The sequence below is a fragment of the Xyrauchen texanus genome, chromosome 18 (assembly GCF_025860055.1).
Source record: "Xyrauchen texanus isolate HMW12.3.18 chromosome 18, RBS_HiC_50CHRs, whole genome shotgun sequence".
Lineage (NCBI taxonomy): Eukaryota > Metazoa > Chordata > Actinopteri > Cypriniformes > Catostomidae > Xyrauchen > Xyrauchen texanus.
Window position 1 is genome coordinate 37,034,813 of NC_068293.1, and position 15,509 is coordinate 37,050,321.

At 37.9% G+C, this 15,509-nt stretch overlaps 1 protein-coding gene across 5 annotated transcripts in view; it reads left to right on the forward strand.

Annotated features, from left to right (window-relative positions):
• Positions 1 to 11,255, forward strand: part of LOC127658677 (collagen alpha-1(XVIII) chain-like) — a 115,140-nt gene extending 103,885 nt beyond the window's left edge. For 2 of the 5 annotated variants that reach the window (XM_052148089.1, XM_052148088.1), the window contains 13 exons: positions 10 to 75; positions 229 to 259; positions 499 to 552; positions 663 to 697; positions 793 to 924; positions 1,012 to 1,165; positions 2,315 to 2,379; positions 2,797 to 2,928; positions 3,779 to 3,811; positions 3,936 to 4,223; positions 4,312 to 4,509; positions 5,307 to 5,422; positions 9,580 to 11,252. In XM_052148089.1, coding sequence (XP_052004049.1) covers positions 10 to 75; positions 229 to 259; positions 499 to 552; positions 663 to 697; positions 793 to 924; positions 1,012 to 1,165; positions 2,315 to 2,379; positions 2,797 to 2,928; positions 3,779 to 3,811; positions 3,936 to 4,223; positions 4,312 to 4,509; positions 5,307 to 5,422; positions 9,580 to 9,793 — 1,518 coding nt within the window. In that variant the 3' untranslated portion in view covers positions 9,794 to 11,252. Of the gene's footprint in view, positions 1 to 9; positions 76 to 228; positions 260 to 498; positions 553 to 662; positions 698 to 792; positions 925 to 1,011; positions 1,166 to 2,314; positions 2,380 to 2,796; positions 2,929 to 3,778; positions 3,812 to 3,935; positions 4,224 to 4,311; positions 4,510 to 5,306; positions 5,423 to 9,579 lie in introns of all 5 variants that reach the window. The other 3 variants (XM_052148086.1, XM_052148087.1, XM_052148090.1) reach the window with 3 other exon arrangements.
• Positions 11,256 to 15,509: the final 4,254 nt, after the last annotated feature.

Consider the following 15,509-nt stretch of genomic DNA (forward strand, 5'->3'; position numbering starts at 1 on the left):
CTTTTCAAGGGTCCACCTGGTCCCCCAGGACCCCCAGGTCCCCCTGGGCCGGCTGTGCCCTTGGACAGATTTGGTGTAAGTGCTTTTTGTGTCAGATAAACTGTAATTCATGCATGAAATTGGGCAAAAATTTGCTCCATATGCTGTGTGTGTTGAAGTGCAATGATTATGTTCTTCATAATGTCTCTAAGCAACAGCAATAGTTGTAATTTCCATCTTCCATTCTAGAGATATGAAGATTCTGCAAGGCTGTATCCAGGTAGGTTGTTACAGTCATTCTAATCACAGCAATATTTGACCACAAAATGAGATGTCCAAAACTGTATTTTGGTTTAACCTTTTTAATGCATGTTCCTACATAAAAGTTATATCCCGCCCTTACTTCTCTACTATTTTGTTTCACTGTGAAATATGTCCTATTAAAGGAGTAATATGGGTTGTGTATAAAGTTTCACATTAACTTTAATTTTAAACAATGCATTGTTTTATTTTCTTAAGCTACAAAAGGGGAGAAAGGAGACCAGGGAGCCCCTGGGATTCCAGGAACTCCAGGTAAAATTGCTCTTGAATGCTAAGGTATCCATACCATCTATTTCAAAAAGCAGTGTAAAATTTATTGAGGTATTTGATTTAGTAATGTAATACTTTCTATTTTGTCATAGGTTTTGCTTCCAACTTTGATATCTACGCCCTCAAAGTATGTACTTCAACCAGTATGAAAGTATCTGATTAAACAATAATTTGAATATGATAGCAGTAGAGTATAGCCAAATGTGTCGTCTGTTTCATCAGAAAGAGGTGAAGGGAGAGCGCGGTGAGACTGGTCTTAAAGGCGAGAAAGGAGAACCAGGTGGTGGATTTTATGACTCACCTTTTGGAGCTGTACAGGGGCCACAAGGTCCACCAGGAAACACTGGACTTCCTGTAAGGGTTAATGGGAGTGTCTAAATGTGAAATGAAGTAATCAGCTATATATGGATGTTTAGTTCTCATCAAGAGCATCTATTCCAGGGGCCTAAAGGAGACTCAATCAGAGGGCCTCCGGGACCTCAGGGTTCACCAGGACCACCTGGTGTTGGTTATGATGGCCGTCCAGGAAACCCAGGTCCTCCTGGACCGCCTGGCCTACCAGGGTCACCATCCTTGCCGGGACCCTATAGACCAGGTAGACTAGAATTGCCTTATTACCTCTATAAGAATATCCATGAGGAACTAAAACTTTTTTTCACAGAGGATTAGTTGATATATAAGGCCTATTCAGATTGGACTAGTTGTCCTTGAGGAGGTTGGGTAAATTTCACTTACGTAATTAATGATTTTAATCCTGTCGAATTAAGAATGTCTTTGTTTTTCTCACACAACTCCGGTTAACTGGGTAAAAGCAAATTACCTTCTTTTTTCTCAACTCAAAGGATCCTCTGAGAATTCTATTCTGGATGGAAATGTATGTGGTTTGTGGTATTATGATTATTTATTTTTCACAATGCTTTTCCTTATTTTTTTTTGACCATCAAATATTGGCAATTAAAACTCAGTTTCTTGTTGCGCTGCAATTTTTATTGATTATGGATTTTAGACACTTTTGCCAACTTTTTGGGAAAATAACTGTTGTTTAAGTACTGCGTTCATCCCATTTCAGTTAAAACGAGAATTGTATTAATAGAGTCGATCACTGAAAGGAATGCTCCGGGTTCAGTACAAGTTAAGCTTAATCAACAGCATTTGTGGTATAATGTTGATTACCACAAAAATAATTTCCCTCATTTGTTAAAAAATAAAAAAGTACCTACATTGGAAGTAAATCGGACCAGTGAATAAACTTTAAAATACACACTGTTTCAAAAGTATAGCCACAAATCGTAAACAATATATAGGTTTACATGATTTTAGTGTGATAAAATCAGGTATTATGCCGCTTGCAAGATTACAGGGTTTACCAGCGCTACATCGTCATGACAACAACTTTGTCACACTAAAATCATGTTTATGTCTTGTGACTATAATTATGAAACTGAAACATTCCTTTAATGAACTGTTAACGTACACCTTCATTATATAGTGTACACAATGATATATAGTATCTATATAACTAATTTCATATATACGTTTTATTTCATGCAGGTTCTTTTGACCTACTGTAAAAACCACATCCACTCAAAACTCATTTTGTTATGTCTACAGAGATCCCAGTTGTGTCTGATTCAGTAAATTAAATAGCAGATGTTCTATTATCTATATAAGGATTAGAAAGAAATCCTATACATTTATTGCCACATTTGTAATGTGTATTTGGTATGTGATTTGATTGTTTCAGCGGTCAATATTCCCGGACCTCCAGGTCCCGCTGGCCCTCCTGGAATTCCCGGCCAAGGATCTGGGGTGAGACAAACTTTTCAGAATTAATAATGCAGCATCTCTCATTAGAGGGATATTTCACCCAAAAATGAAAATTGTGTCATCATTTACTCACCCTCATGATGTTCTTTTTCTTCTTCCCTGGATTTCAAAAGGAAATGTTATGCGGAATATTAGCTTCAGCCACCATTCTTTTGATTGTATGGGGAAAAGAATATGCAATGAAAGTCAATGGTGACTCGGCTAACATCTATTGTGTTTCAGAAATGAAAGGAAATCATATAGGTTTGGAACAGCTAGGGCTGAGTAAATGATGACAAAATGTTCATTTTTGGGTGAATTTACCTTGAAGTGTTATAATTTAAATAGTACCTAGTTTGAAATGTGTGTTTTCACAGCATGGATGCATACACGATATAATACACACATTTTCACTGTCAGCAGGTGATTGTGCTGAGGTCTTATGACATAATGATTGCAACAGCACGCAGACAGACAGAAGGTGCTCTCATATATATTTTGGACAGAAGTGATCTCTACATCAGAGTTCGGGATGGTGTCAGACAAGTCATGGTATGATGCTTTAAACAGGACACCTCTGGATTTGGGTCAATGATGTGAGACTATTTTTTACAGACCTATATACTTATTTAAAGAATAAAAATGCAATTAATTCAGACAATTATTTGATATGTGTTATATTTAAAAAAAAAAGCATTTTGGTATTTTTCTGGTCAAAAATGTCACGGTGGCGTTACTGTTATGAGCTTGCAATGCTAAAAAATTGTGAAAATTGAAAAAAAGGGAAAAAGAAAAATCGCCATTTGTGGTATCTCAAACATGCAGAAAGATGTTTTGTTTTCATGTTACAAGAAAACTAAATTATATTACAGAGTGGACCCCTTTCGACACTCATGACTGTATAGAAGAGTACGTTTCTTAAAATACAGATAATCTGATGTTTTCATGATATGGTAATGTTCGTTTCTTTTCAAGAAAACGTCAAAATATTCATAGAAAATGCTTTTGAATTTTTTTGAGGTGTAAAATAAAGGAACAGAAAAACAAGTGCTACATGTCAGTAAAGACTAGTGACAATGGAGGCCCAAAATGAAAAAGTAGGCCTGAAACTGTGAGCAAATCTATATTTCTCAAAATGTTATTACTTTTTAATTTGACAGTTACACCACTTGAAATTTTTAGTCACTAAATCCAAATAGATTTTTAAAATGGTATAAAAGTTTTTTTCATAAACGTATGAAACCAACATAAATAAAAAGATTACATTTATAAGAACTTGACACATGTGTTTTAATTGTTATTATCATTGACACAGATCAAGGACAATATTATTAATCCAAAACACAGGCATTGTTGTCTTTTTCTGCAAATTTGAGCCTATTTATTGTTTGTTTGTTTGCAGCTTGGTGATTATAAACCGTTCTATGGAGATCTGGTAAGCTGTATGAATAATAACATTCAAATTATGCACCAAACATTGAATCACAGCAAGTTGCTATTTGCGGATATGCATATCAATTACTGAAGGTATGATAGTAGCTTGTTGGCTCTTCTTCCAGAACAATGAGGTGGCAGCAGTCCAGCCACCCCCTGTTGTTCATTATTCCGAGGACCACACATCTGACAATGGAGCAGAGCAGATTTCTCCACCACACGAGCCGGTTGAGTTTCCTTGGAGGGAGCCAAATCTGCAGTACCCTTCCCAGCCTGAACCCAGATACCCACCCCACACCGATAACAGGTACAATCCTGTACAACCACATATTAGATACCCAGTCACTCCTGCCCGCCATCCCAACCCCCCTGTCAATCAACCAGAAGGCCACACCCACACATCTGGACCAATGGTTAGTTCAGTACAATTCATCACATCATTTCATCTGCACAGGTTTTCTGAGTTGTAGACTAGAATTCCTTTTTTCTTTCTTTGTTCAGTTGCATCTTATTGCCCTGAACGCACCACAAGTGGGCAACATGAGAGGCATTCGTGGAGCAGACTTCCTGTGCTTCCAGCAAGCTCGGGCCGTGGGACTGAAGGGAACATTCAGAGCCTTCCTTTCCTCCAAACTCCAGGATCTTTACAGCATCGTCCGCAAATCTGAAAGAGACACTCTACCAATTGTTAACCTCAAGGTGTGTATTCCATTACTCATAAGTTACTCCATTAAAATGTATTAAAACAAAAATCCTCGAGAAGCTGTGTGTTACAGTTTTGTGTGTTACCTGGTTTTACCACAGGTAAGGGGAGTTCTTAAACCTGCCTATAACCATGGTAAAACCACTGTAGTACATAACCTCTGTCGTTGTTTTCCAAAGTATGCAGTAATGGAGAGCATTTTCGAAACACAGTTCTAGCAAAATTAATGTATTTTCAAATGAAAAAATATTAGTGTGGATGTGGTATAACTGTAAGTTGCTCACAGTTGCCAAGCAACATAGAAACTTGTCACTTTAATATGTAATGTGTGGTCTAGTTGCTATCAAGTTGCTCGTTAGCAAGGAGTACAACGGTTTTCTGATTAATTATGTCATTTGTGAAGCATGTAAACTCTGTTGTAGTAATTATGTAACGTTTTGTTAGTGCCTTACGTTTGACATATGAGACTGTAGTTAATGCTGTAGAAAAAATGGCCGTCTCTTTAAAAAAAATTAAACTCTGCCCTTAGTTGTACTCATAAAAATGCTATTCTAAAAACCTATTAGCAATTCCAGAGGGAACCCATGGCTCGGCTCGGAAATGCTAATTTTCTAGTTTTGTACTACAGAACAGAACAGCTCTATTGGCATTTCACCATAACTTCGAACATGGCTCAACCAATCAGAATTTCTTGTTGAAATATTGTTTTCATCATCGATGTTGTTCATTCCTCAATCATTTATTTTATACCAAACCCACCCAATGACCTCATGTGGTCTCTCTTTCTCTATAGGATCAAGTACTTTTCAGTAGCTGGGAGTCTCTCTTCAGTGATTCAGAGAGCAGGATAAAGGACAATGCTCCCATCTACTCATTTGATGGCAGAGATGTCCTGAGAGACAGTGCCTGGTGAGTGCCACTGGCTTTGTCTGATCCATGTGACCCCTTCGAACAGAGGCCCCAGCAGAAACATCCTGTCAGCTTTCATTATTCTCTAAAATACAGTATGACACTGCAATAGCGCTAAAAATGTCTGATTTAATGTTTAGTAATATATCAAGATACACAGTCATATGAATCTCTGCCATGCTATGTAACACCTTAATTTGTGAAGAGAACAACGTAAAGCACTTAGAGAGACCTAACTGCTTAAAAATATATTTAAAAAGGTCTTGCAGATGCAGAATTTGTAACTATCGGCATAAAGTCTGATCCACTTTGCAGCTTTTTTCAACACCACAATTTTTAAAATTGAAAGATTTATTTGTATTGAATATTTATGGACCAGCATCATTTGTGTAAAAATATATAATAACAGAAGGTTGTTTTTAAAATAAAGCACTTGGGGTAAAAGGCCCGCAGGGCAGTTGTAGTGATATGGTGTAGATATTGGGGCAATAGCTATAGGGTACAATTTGTCGACTAATGCTAATAATGTTGAGATGGAAAGATACTTTTATAAGTAAAAAATTAAGATAAAGCTTATCCAAAATAGCTACTTCAGAAAAGGGTGCATAATTTTCTGTTAATTTCAAACACATTTGGCATTTTATAATATCAGAAGTATTATATTAACCAAATAATCTCTATTGTGACTGGATCAGTTAATGTGAGCTCATTTTGAAAACATTTCATGAATGAATTCGTGCCACTTAAGGGGGGCTTTTAAACCCAAATAATATCCTTTCACATTTTCGACAGTTATTAAAAAACTTGACAAATAAGTATTTTTGTATCTTGTATTTTGTGATAATTTCAGGGATTTTCATTGGCTACAAAAAATATTAAATATTAGATCAAATGAACTATAAATCAATCTTTAGACATTCTATGCAATAAGGCCTGTCCAATGCCCCCAAATGAGGGAATTTTAAGCAAATATACTGTATAAATGCCATGAACAGTGCATTTGTGTGTCATTCAGTTGAAGTCTGAGTCCGAGCATCACTGAGCTGCACTGCAGAGCTCAACCAGCTCCTGTACTGAAGAGCAGGTGAAACACACTGATGCAGAGGCTCAAGCCAAACTCCAGCAAAAACATGAATTAACAATAATAAACTGTGATAGTGAACTCAAAGCGCTCCGGTTTCACTTTAAATGATCGTGTAGTGGCATATGTTCCTGGTTCATACACACAGTAACACAGTGGAGGAGACGCACGCTTACTCTATTTCTGTGGAGTGATGAAATTAAATCTCAAGGTTTCGCTTCATGACAAATAAGGGCTCGTGGGTTCAATTAAATGAGGTCAGAGTTTATTGTTTTTGGTCAAAGGGGATGTGAGGTAAATTTAGAAAGAAATTTGTCACTGCTTCCAGGGAAAAAACTTCCCTATGTAAAAAACCTGGGTGTTTTATTTGACTCTGAGCTTAAGTTCGACAAATAAATGATGTTGTTAAAAATAGTTTTTTCCATCTTAGAACTATAGCAAAGTTGAAGTCCATCCTTTCTTTTGATGATTTGGAGAAGGTTGTGCATGCTTTTGTGTCTTCTCGATTGGACTATTATAATGCTTTGTATCTGGGTGTGAGTCAGGCCTCTCTCTCTCGCCTGCAGCTGGTCCAAATTCAGCTGCTATGCTTTTAACTGGAACCAGGAAAAGAGACCATATTACCCCAGTATTGATTTCACTACATTGGTTACCGATCCAAACAGAATCAATTACAAAGTGTTGATGTACACTCACCTAAAGGATTATTAGGAACACCTGTTCAATTTCTCATTAATGCAATTATCTAATCAACCAATCACATGGCAGTTGCTTCAATGCATTTAGGGGTGTGGTCATGGTCAAGACAATCTCCTGAACTCCAAACTGAATGTCAGAATGGGAAAGAAAGGTGATTTAAGCAATTTTGAGCGTGGCATGGTTGTTGGTGCCAGACGGGCCGGTCTGAGTATTTCACAATCTGCTCAGTTACTGGGATTTTCACGCACAACCATTTCTAGGGTTTACAAAGAATGGTGTGAAAAGGGAAAAACATCCAATGTGTGGCAGTCCTGTGGGCGAAAATGCCTTGTTGATGCTAGAGGTCAGAGGAGAATGGGCCGACTGATTCAAGCTGATAGAAGAGCAACTTTGCCTGAAATAACCACTCGTTACAACCGAGGTATGCAGCAAAGCATTTGTGAAGCCACAACATGCACAACCTTGAGGTGGATGGGCTACAACAGCAGAAGACCCCACCGGGTACCACTCATCTCCACTACAAATAGGAAAAAGAGGCTACAATTTGCAAGAGCTCACCAAAATTGGACAGTTGAAGACTGGAAAAATGTTGCCTGGTCTGATGAGTCTCGATTTCTGTTGAGACATTCAGATGGTAGAGTCAGAATTTGGCGTAAACAGAATGAGAACATGGATCCATCATGCCTTGATACCACTGTGCAGGCTGGTGGTGGTGGTGTAATGGTGTGTGGGGTGTTTTCTTGGCACACTTTAGGCCCCTTAGTGCCAATTGGGCATCGTTTAAATGCCACGGCCTACCTGAGCATTGTTTCTGACCATGTCCATCCCTTTATGGCCACCATATACCCATCCTCTGATGGCTACTTCCAGCAGGATAATGGAACCATGTCTCAAAGCTCGAATCATTTCAAATTGGTTTCTTGAACATGACAATGAGTTCACTGTACTAAAATAGCCCCCACAGTCACCAAATCTCAACCCAATAGAGCATCTTTGGGATGTGGTGGAACGGGAGCTTCATGCCCTGGATGTGCATCCCACAAATCTCCATCAACTGCAAGATGCTATCCTATCAATATGGGCCAACATTTCTAAAGAATGCTTTCAGCACCTTGTTGAATCAGTGCTACGTAGAATTAAGGCAGTTCTGAAGGCGAAAGGGGGTCAAACACAGTATTAGTATGGTGTTCCTAATAATCCTTTAGGTGAGTGTATGTATTTAAGGCTCTTCATGGTATTGCACCTGAGTACATCTCTGCTTTAATAAGCTTGCATCAACCTTCAAGGTCTCTCCGCTCTGGTGATCAGCTGTGTCTGTCAGGTCCTCGATCTCGCCTAAAAACTAAAGGTGATAGAGCTTTTGCGGTGGCAGCCCCTAGACTTTGGAATGAGCTTCCATTGGTCATAAAATCATCTCTGTCTCTATTCTCTTTCCAGGGGGCCTTAAAAACGTATTTATTTTCCCTAGCTTTTAATTAATTGCATTATAAATTGTACTAGGTCAATTTTATCTTATTCTTGTTTTATTGGTTTTAAATATTTTTTGCATTCTTAAGCTATATTTATGTGATTTTATAAATTTTTTGTAACTCCATGTACAGCACTTTGGTACCCAGTGTGGTTTTTGAAAGTGCTCTATAAATAAAATTGAGTTGAGTTGAGTATTGCATTATATGATAAAATATAAAAATAATAAAATATATATATATTAAAAAAATATACAAATATATAATGTAAAATATATGAGTTGAAAAAACAACAGTGTACATGTAAAATTGACCAAAATTAAAGGTGACCAAAAAGAGACATATGTTAAGCATTTATAAATATTTTTCATGTCATTCATACGTTTTTAAAGCCTTAAAAGGAAATCACATTTCCTTATTTTATTATTCAATTTATATATTTTAAGTTAAATATATAAAAATGACTTCTTAATGTGTTTAAAGCACACATGCGGAAAAAGCACCTTAATCGTGAAAGCCCTTAAAGAGACAATGTTTAGTAATAGCCCTAAAACATTTTCTATTGATCATGGCAGCAATAATTCATTCAATAATGATCAATTAATAGAGAAGAGCACTATAACCTGGCATGTACCCAGATGCACAACATACTAATGTCCAATTTGTGAGTTGTTCTATTGAGTCAGTTCTTTTCAGTAAATTGGTCAAATCAGTTCATAAATCAATCTGAACGATTCATTAGTGAATCTAAATCAAAATGATTTTTAAAAATCCTTATCCAATAGTCACATATGTCATGGAAACATGAAATAATAATTAAAAAAAAAGTGTGGGAACCCTGTAAAGTGGATGTCATTTCATCTTGGCATTAAACCAGCTTAAACTATTGTTTGCCCTCCCCTGTCCTGTAGGCCAGAGAAGATGATCTGGCATGGGTCCAGTGGCAAGGGTCATCGGCAGACGGATAACTATTGTGAGACGTGGAGGGCCGGAGACCTTGCGGTGACAGGCCTGGCCTCCTCCCTTCAGGCCGGCCAACTCCTCCTGCAGACCCCCAGCAGCTGCTCCAGCTCATACATCGTGATGTGCATCGAAAACAGCTACATGACACACTCCAAGAAATAAAAAAACAAGTTTTTGAACACACTCCAACTGTTTAAACAGGCCCAATTCCACTCCAGTAGGTGCCTGTGCCTATGAATAATATGAAAAAAAAGAATATAAACAAAAAATGTAAAGAACTGAGTCTGCCTTTAGGAGAGTTTGCCCATTGTCTGCTCCCTCACCATAACGCCAAAGAGGCAGTTGAACGTGGAGGTGTTTGCGCTCTCTAAGGGCATTGGCACATATTTTTCAGGGGGTTAAACCAGAGAAGTGAGACCAACTGAGGCAGTGTTTTTAAGTGTATCCATATAAAATTTTGTATATGAATTGTTTTGTTGTATGTGTTGTTTTTATGTTTATTTTGAAGATGTTTTAATTGGTATATTTCACCAATTTTAGCTCCATATTTTTGTGTAAATTTTTCCACTTATTTCTCCATACTGTTTCCATTTTCATCCAAAGTTTTTTGATACTGAGGGGCAAATATTTAGCTATAGGTAAAGGGTTAAAAAGAGAAAATATTTATTTCCCAATGAAGAGAGCTACGATATGATTTGAAACAGAAAAATACAACCTTTTTTTTCTTTTTTAGTTATCAATTTTACAGAGTTCAATTCTTCCATAGAAAAAAAAAGTGTGAAACTGAAATGGTTCACCTTGGCTAAAATGCATAAACATTAAACTATTTTTAAGATTTACACATTTCAATTTCATAATAAAATGTCATGTAATTGAAGTGTGTAATCTTTAATAAATACTTTATATAAAACTTGAATAAATGTAAGATTGCACAATTAAATTTTATGGAATTTTGTAACGAAATTGAAGTGTGTGAATCTTAAAAATAGGCTAAAATTATAATTTTTCCAGTTAAATACATATCCATAAAAAGTGGCTTGTAAAAAACAAAATTATTTTAAATTCTTGTTGCATCTATGGGATCACTTTTATATATTATTATTGTGATTAATGTGAAATTTCATATGGACTTTCTTCTTAGTGTCATTGTTTTACGTTTCTGATTGATTCCAAATGTTTTTTTGTCTTTTTTCTCTCCAAAAAAGCAAAGTGGATGTCATATGTAAAAAGAGGAGACTGCAAGATTTGTTTGTATTAATAAATACTGATGTAGAAAGAATTTGAACATTTAGGTAACATACTGTATCCCATAATTCATTGTTTAGACATAAAAGAGCTTTTGGTTGCATTTGGTGCTTTTCACTGATAAAACAGCTGCTGACAGTGTTGTTTAGGTGATACATAATGTAGATGTGTTTTATGAAGACATTTTGTCTTCTATACATATGGAATTTCAGATACGTAATCCACTGTAGTGCATCTGAGGTGTTCAGTACAACCCTATGGACTTTCCTAGTCCTTATTTTTTTTTTTTAACAGTATGTTCTCTACCATGTCTCAAAGGCACTGAATAAATGATTTTGTTGTCATTTGCCACAAATTCTTTGACACTATGCATTAAAATAATGTAATTTATTTAGTTACTGTATATTTCCCCAAAACCTGACCTCTCTATGACACATATCTACACATAGCTCAATTCTCTATTCATGCACAATTTATTTTGTGTGTGGGGGGTGGACGAATCCCAGCTGCCTCCGTGTCTGATACCGTCAACCCACGCATCTTATCACGTGGCTTGTTGAGCGCGTTGCCACAGAGACATATATGGAAAGCCAGAATGGGTCAGAATTCACATGTTTTGTATCGCAGTATTAAGCTTTGAAATGTGTGCATGTGCCTGCCTACATTAAAGGACTTCACCTGACTTTTGTTGACAGATAATCCAGGACAGGTTTGGACTGGTAATCTGGAATACCGGGCATTTTCCCGGTGGGCCGACACAGTTTGAACCCTCTTGGCTTTCCATAATGTAACGCCTAGCGCTGTTTGTACAGTGTTTAGAAAACGCCGTTTCAAATCGTAATACGGCGATACAAAACATGGGAATTCTGACCCTCTTGGCTTTCCATAATGTAACTCCTAGCGCTGTTTGTACAGTGTTTAGAAAACGGCGTTTCAAATCGTAATACGGTGATACAAAACACGGGAATTCTGACCCTCTTGGCTTTCCATAGACATGGTAAATGGTCTGCACTTATATAGCGCTTTTTTTATTAACCTTAGAGGTTACCAAAGCGCTTTACACTGTGTCCAAATCACCCATCCACACTCACATTCACACACCAATGGCGGCAGAGCTGCCATGCAAGGCGCTAGCCTGCCATTGGGAGCAACTCGGGACATAGCACATGTGGAGGCTTCGCGGCATCCACACTCAACTCACCATGCGCCCCACCGAGAACGAACCACATTATAGCGACCAAGAGGAGGTTACCCCATGTGACTCTTCCCTCTCTAGCTAATGGGCCAATTTGGTTGCTTAGGAGATCTGGCTGGAGTCAGTCAGCATGCTATGGGATTTGAACTAGTGAACTCCAGGGGTTGTAGCCAACGTTTTTACTAATGAGCTACCCAAGCCCCCCATCTTAACCTACATTATTCACATGCAAGCCATTTTGAATAATGCATGTGTTTTCTCTCTTAACGCTGTTATTTGGATTGACTAATTACTAATAATATTTTTTTTTTTTTACAATTATGAATTTCAAATTGAAATTCACATAAAAATGGTTCCCACCTGGTCCCATAAACTCATTGATTGCTTGATTTTCCATACAAGCATTAGCCACCAGGGCTGGACTGGTAATCTGGCATACCGGGCATTTTCCAGGTGGGCCGACAGACTTTGGGGCCTATCAGTTGTGGACTGGCCATCGGGAGATCCGGGCGGGCTGGTGGGTCGGCCGCAAAATGGGTGGCAAGGGCCGCGATAAGCGTCCGATTTAAGAGGATGAAAATTTGTATTTTCATTCAAATGAGCCGCCGCGTTATGCGGAACGGACCACAAAACAGTGCCGCGATATGCAGAAAAGGACAGCAAACACCCCCCGCTCAACTTTTGGGCCAGATGCTATGTAAAATCCCGGGCCAATTTCTCTTCCCAGTCCAGCCCTGTTAGCCACTTATAGTTAACCTAAAACTAAAAGTTGTTTTGAATTACTGACCCTCATGTCATTCTAAAGCTGTATGCTGTTATTTTGTCACCATAAAAATTGTTCATATGACTAGTGTGATAGCTTTGTCCATTCCTCATATTTGAAATGGTGCGCTGTATTCTGTTACAACACAAGCAAAAACCAAGGGCGCTGAGTGTTAGTAATGTAAGCCTTTTTCAATCTGAATATGTACACAAATGAGAAAAAGAGCTATATGAATAGTCCTCAAAAACTTTCCTTGTGTTCCACAGAAGAAAAAAAAAAAAAAGCTTATGGGTTTGGAAAAACATGGGGAGGAGTAAATAATGACAGACCTACTCCTTTAAAAATTTGTTAAGATGAAGCAATATTTAGTTTACATCATTGCCTAGTCCACACAAAAGCCACCTTTGATTAGTGTACAGTAAGTGCTCTTCATTCTCATTGGTGGGGATTGTAAACTTTGCTATTCTACTAAATGCTGTTTAAGCACCGAACAAATCTCAGTCTGCTCTGCACCTACAACAGAAGGGCCTGCAGTCCTGATAAAAGCAAGTCTCTAAATTGCACAGCGTTCCCCTTTTATGACATTGCAATCCCTCCTCAGTGCGTATTGCACTGACTCTCTGTCCGCCTGAATGATTTTACAACCTGTTCAATAGGATTTAGCGATATGGCCTTGAGAGGGCCTCAAGGCACAAATCAGAGACCGCTGACAGCAAGCTGGTGAAGTCGCCCCTTTTGTATCTCAGGTCTTAAAGGAATGTTCACCCAAAAATGAAAATTCTCTCAAAAAGTGCATACATTTATTTCTCACCCACACCTATCATATCCCTTTTGAAGATATGGGTTTAACCACTGGAGTCTTATGGATTACTTTTATGCCGCCTTTATGTGCTTTTTGGAACATTAACATTTTGGTAACCTTTCACTCGCATTGTGAGGACCAGCAGAGCTTAGTTAGTTAAATCTTAGTTTGTTTTTAGCAGAAGAAAGAAAGTCATACACATCTGGGATGGCATGAGGGTGAGTAAATGATGAGATAATTTCCATTTTTGGGTGAACTATTCCTTTAAAGTCCCTCTGCAAGCATTTCAGGCAGGCGAACTGAGCCTGGAGTAAAACAATCCATGGTAACAGAATTTGTAACGTTGGTGAATAGCCAAAAAAAATAACAAATAAAAAGAATAAAATATATAAATAATATAAATACATACATAAATAAATAATTATAATAATAAAGGATGGTGTGCCTGACTATAAGCAGATCTTTTAACCTGTTGATATGCATTGTACCCTCCAACGGGCCTGATGTCACTCCTAAAAGTTGCGAGGTGGGACCTCCATAGATCGGACTTGTTGGCCCAGAACATCCCATAGATGCTCAGTTGGACTGAGATCTGTGGAATTTGGAGGCCAAGTCAGCACCTTGAACTCTTTGTCAAGATTCTCACACCATTCCTGAACAATTTTTGCAGTGTGGCAGGGCAAATTATCCTGCTGAAAGAGGCCACTGTCATCAGGGAATACCGTTGCTATGAAGGGGTTTATGTGGTCTGCAACAAACTTTAGGTAGGTGGTACGTGTCAAAGTAACATCCACATGAATGCTAAGACCCAAGGTTTCCCAGCAGAACATTGCCCAGAGCATTCTTCCCATGGTGCATCCTGCTGCCATCTTTTTCCCAGGCACACGACGCACAAACAGCCGACTGTCCACATGATCTAAAAGAAAACGTGATTCTTCAGACCAGACCACCTTCTTCCATTGCTCCATGGTCCAGTTCTGATGCTCACGTGCCCATTGTAGGAGCTTTCGGCAGTGGACAGGGGTCAGCATGGTCACTCCGACCGGTCTGCAGCTACGCAGCCCCATACGCAGCAAGCTACAATGCACTTTGTATTCTGACACCTTTCTATTATGGCCAGAATTACGTTTTTTAGCAATTTGTGCTACAGTGGCTCATTCATGGCTTTATGGTTGAAATCAAAGTTTGAAATGCTGTGATTCATTTCGGATCTTCTTAAAACTATTTTATTATTATAATTTTTTGTAATGCAAATGGAAAAAAATGTATAGGGAATATCCTTCTGGATTTCTGCAATAACGTGGTGAGAAATAATAGGCTAAATTAATCCACAAAGATGAGCAAATCAATCATTCTGTCTATCAGACTCTAAGTCATTTGATACTTGTAGGGAATATTGAACGAGTTATCATGTATGCTGGACAATAAATGGCTACTTTTGTCTACTTAAGTCCATAAACCTGAGAGTCGATTCCAAAAAAGAATCAAATCTTCAATTCTACCACAAATAGTCCAACAAATAGATATGGTTATATTTTAAATAAAAAAGATTGTTTTTGGAAAGAGCTATGCATTTTCATTTGAAATGTATTTAAGTCCCTGATGAAAAACAAACAAACAAACAAACAAACAAACAAACAAACAAATCCTACAGTGTGTTTACTTATAAAATAATAATAATACAAAAATATGCATGCTTTTGCCTCCAGCATGTGCAATACGACATTAAGTTGCATCTCATTAACAGTTTGGTCTGATAACACCTTCATATGCAAAGACGAGGAGAGCGCAAGAGAGTAAATGAAGCAGCAGCATAAACCACCTCCATAAAACCCCAAAGCAGAACAGAACAGCTTCATTTCAGTGACTCACA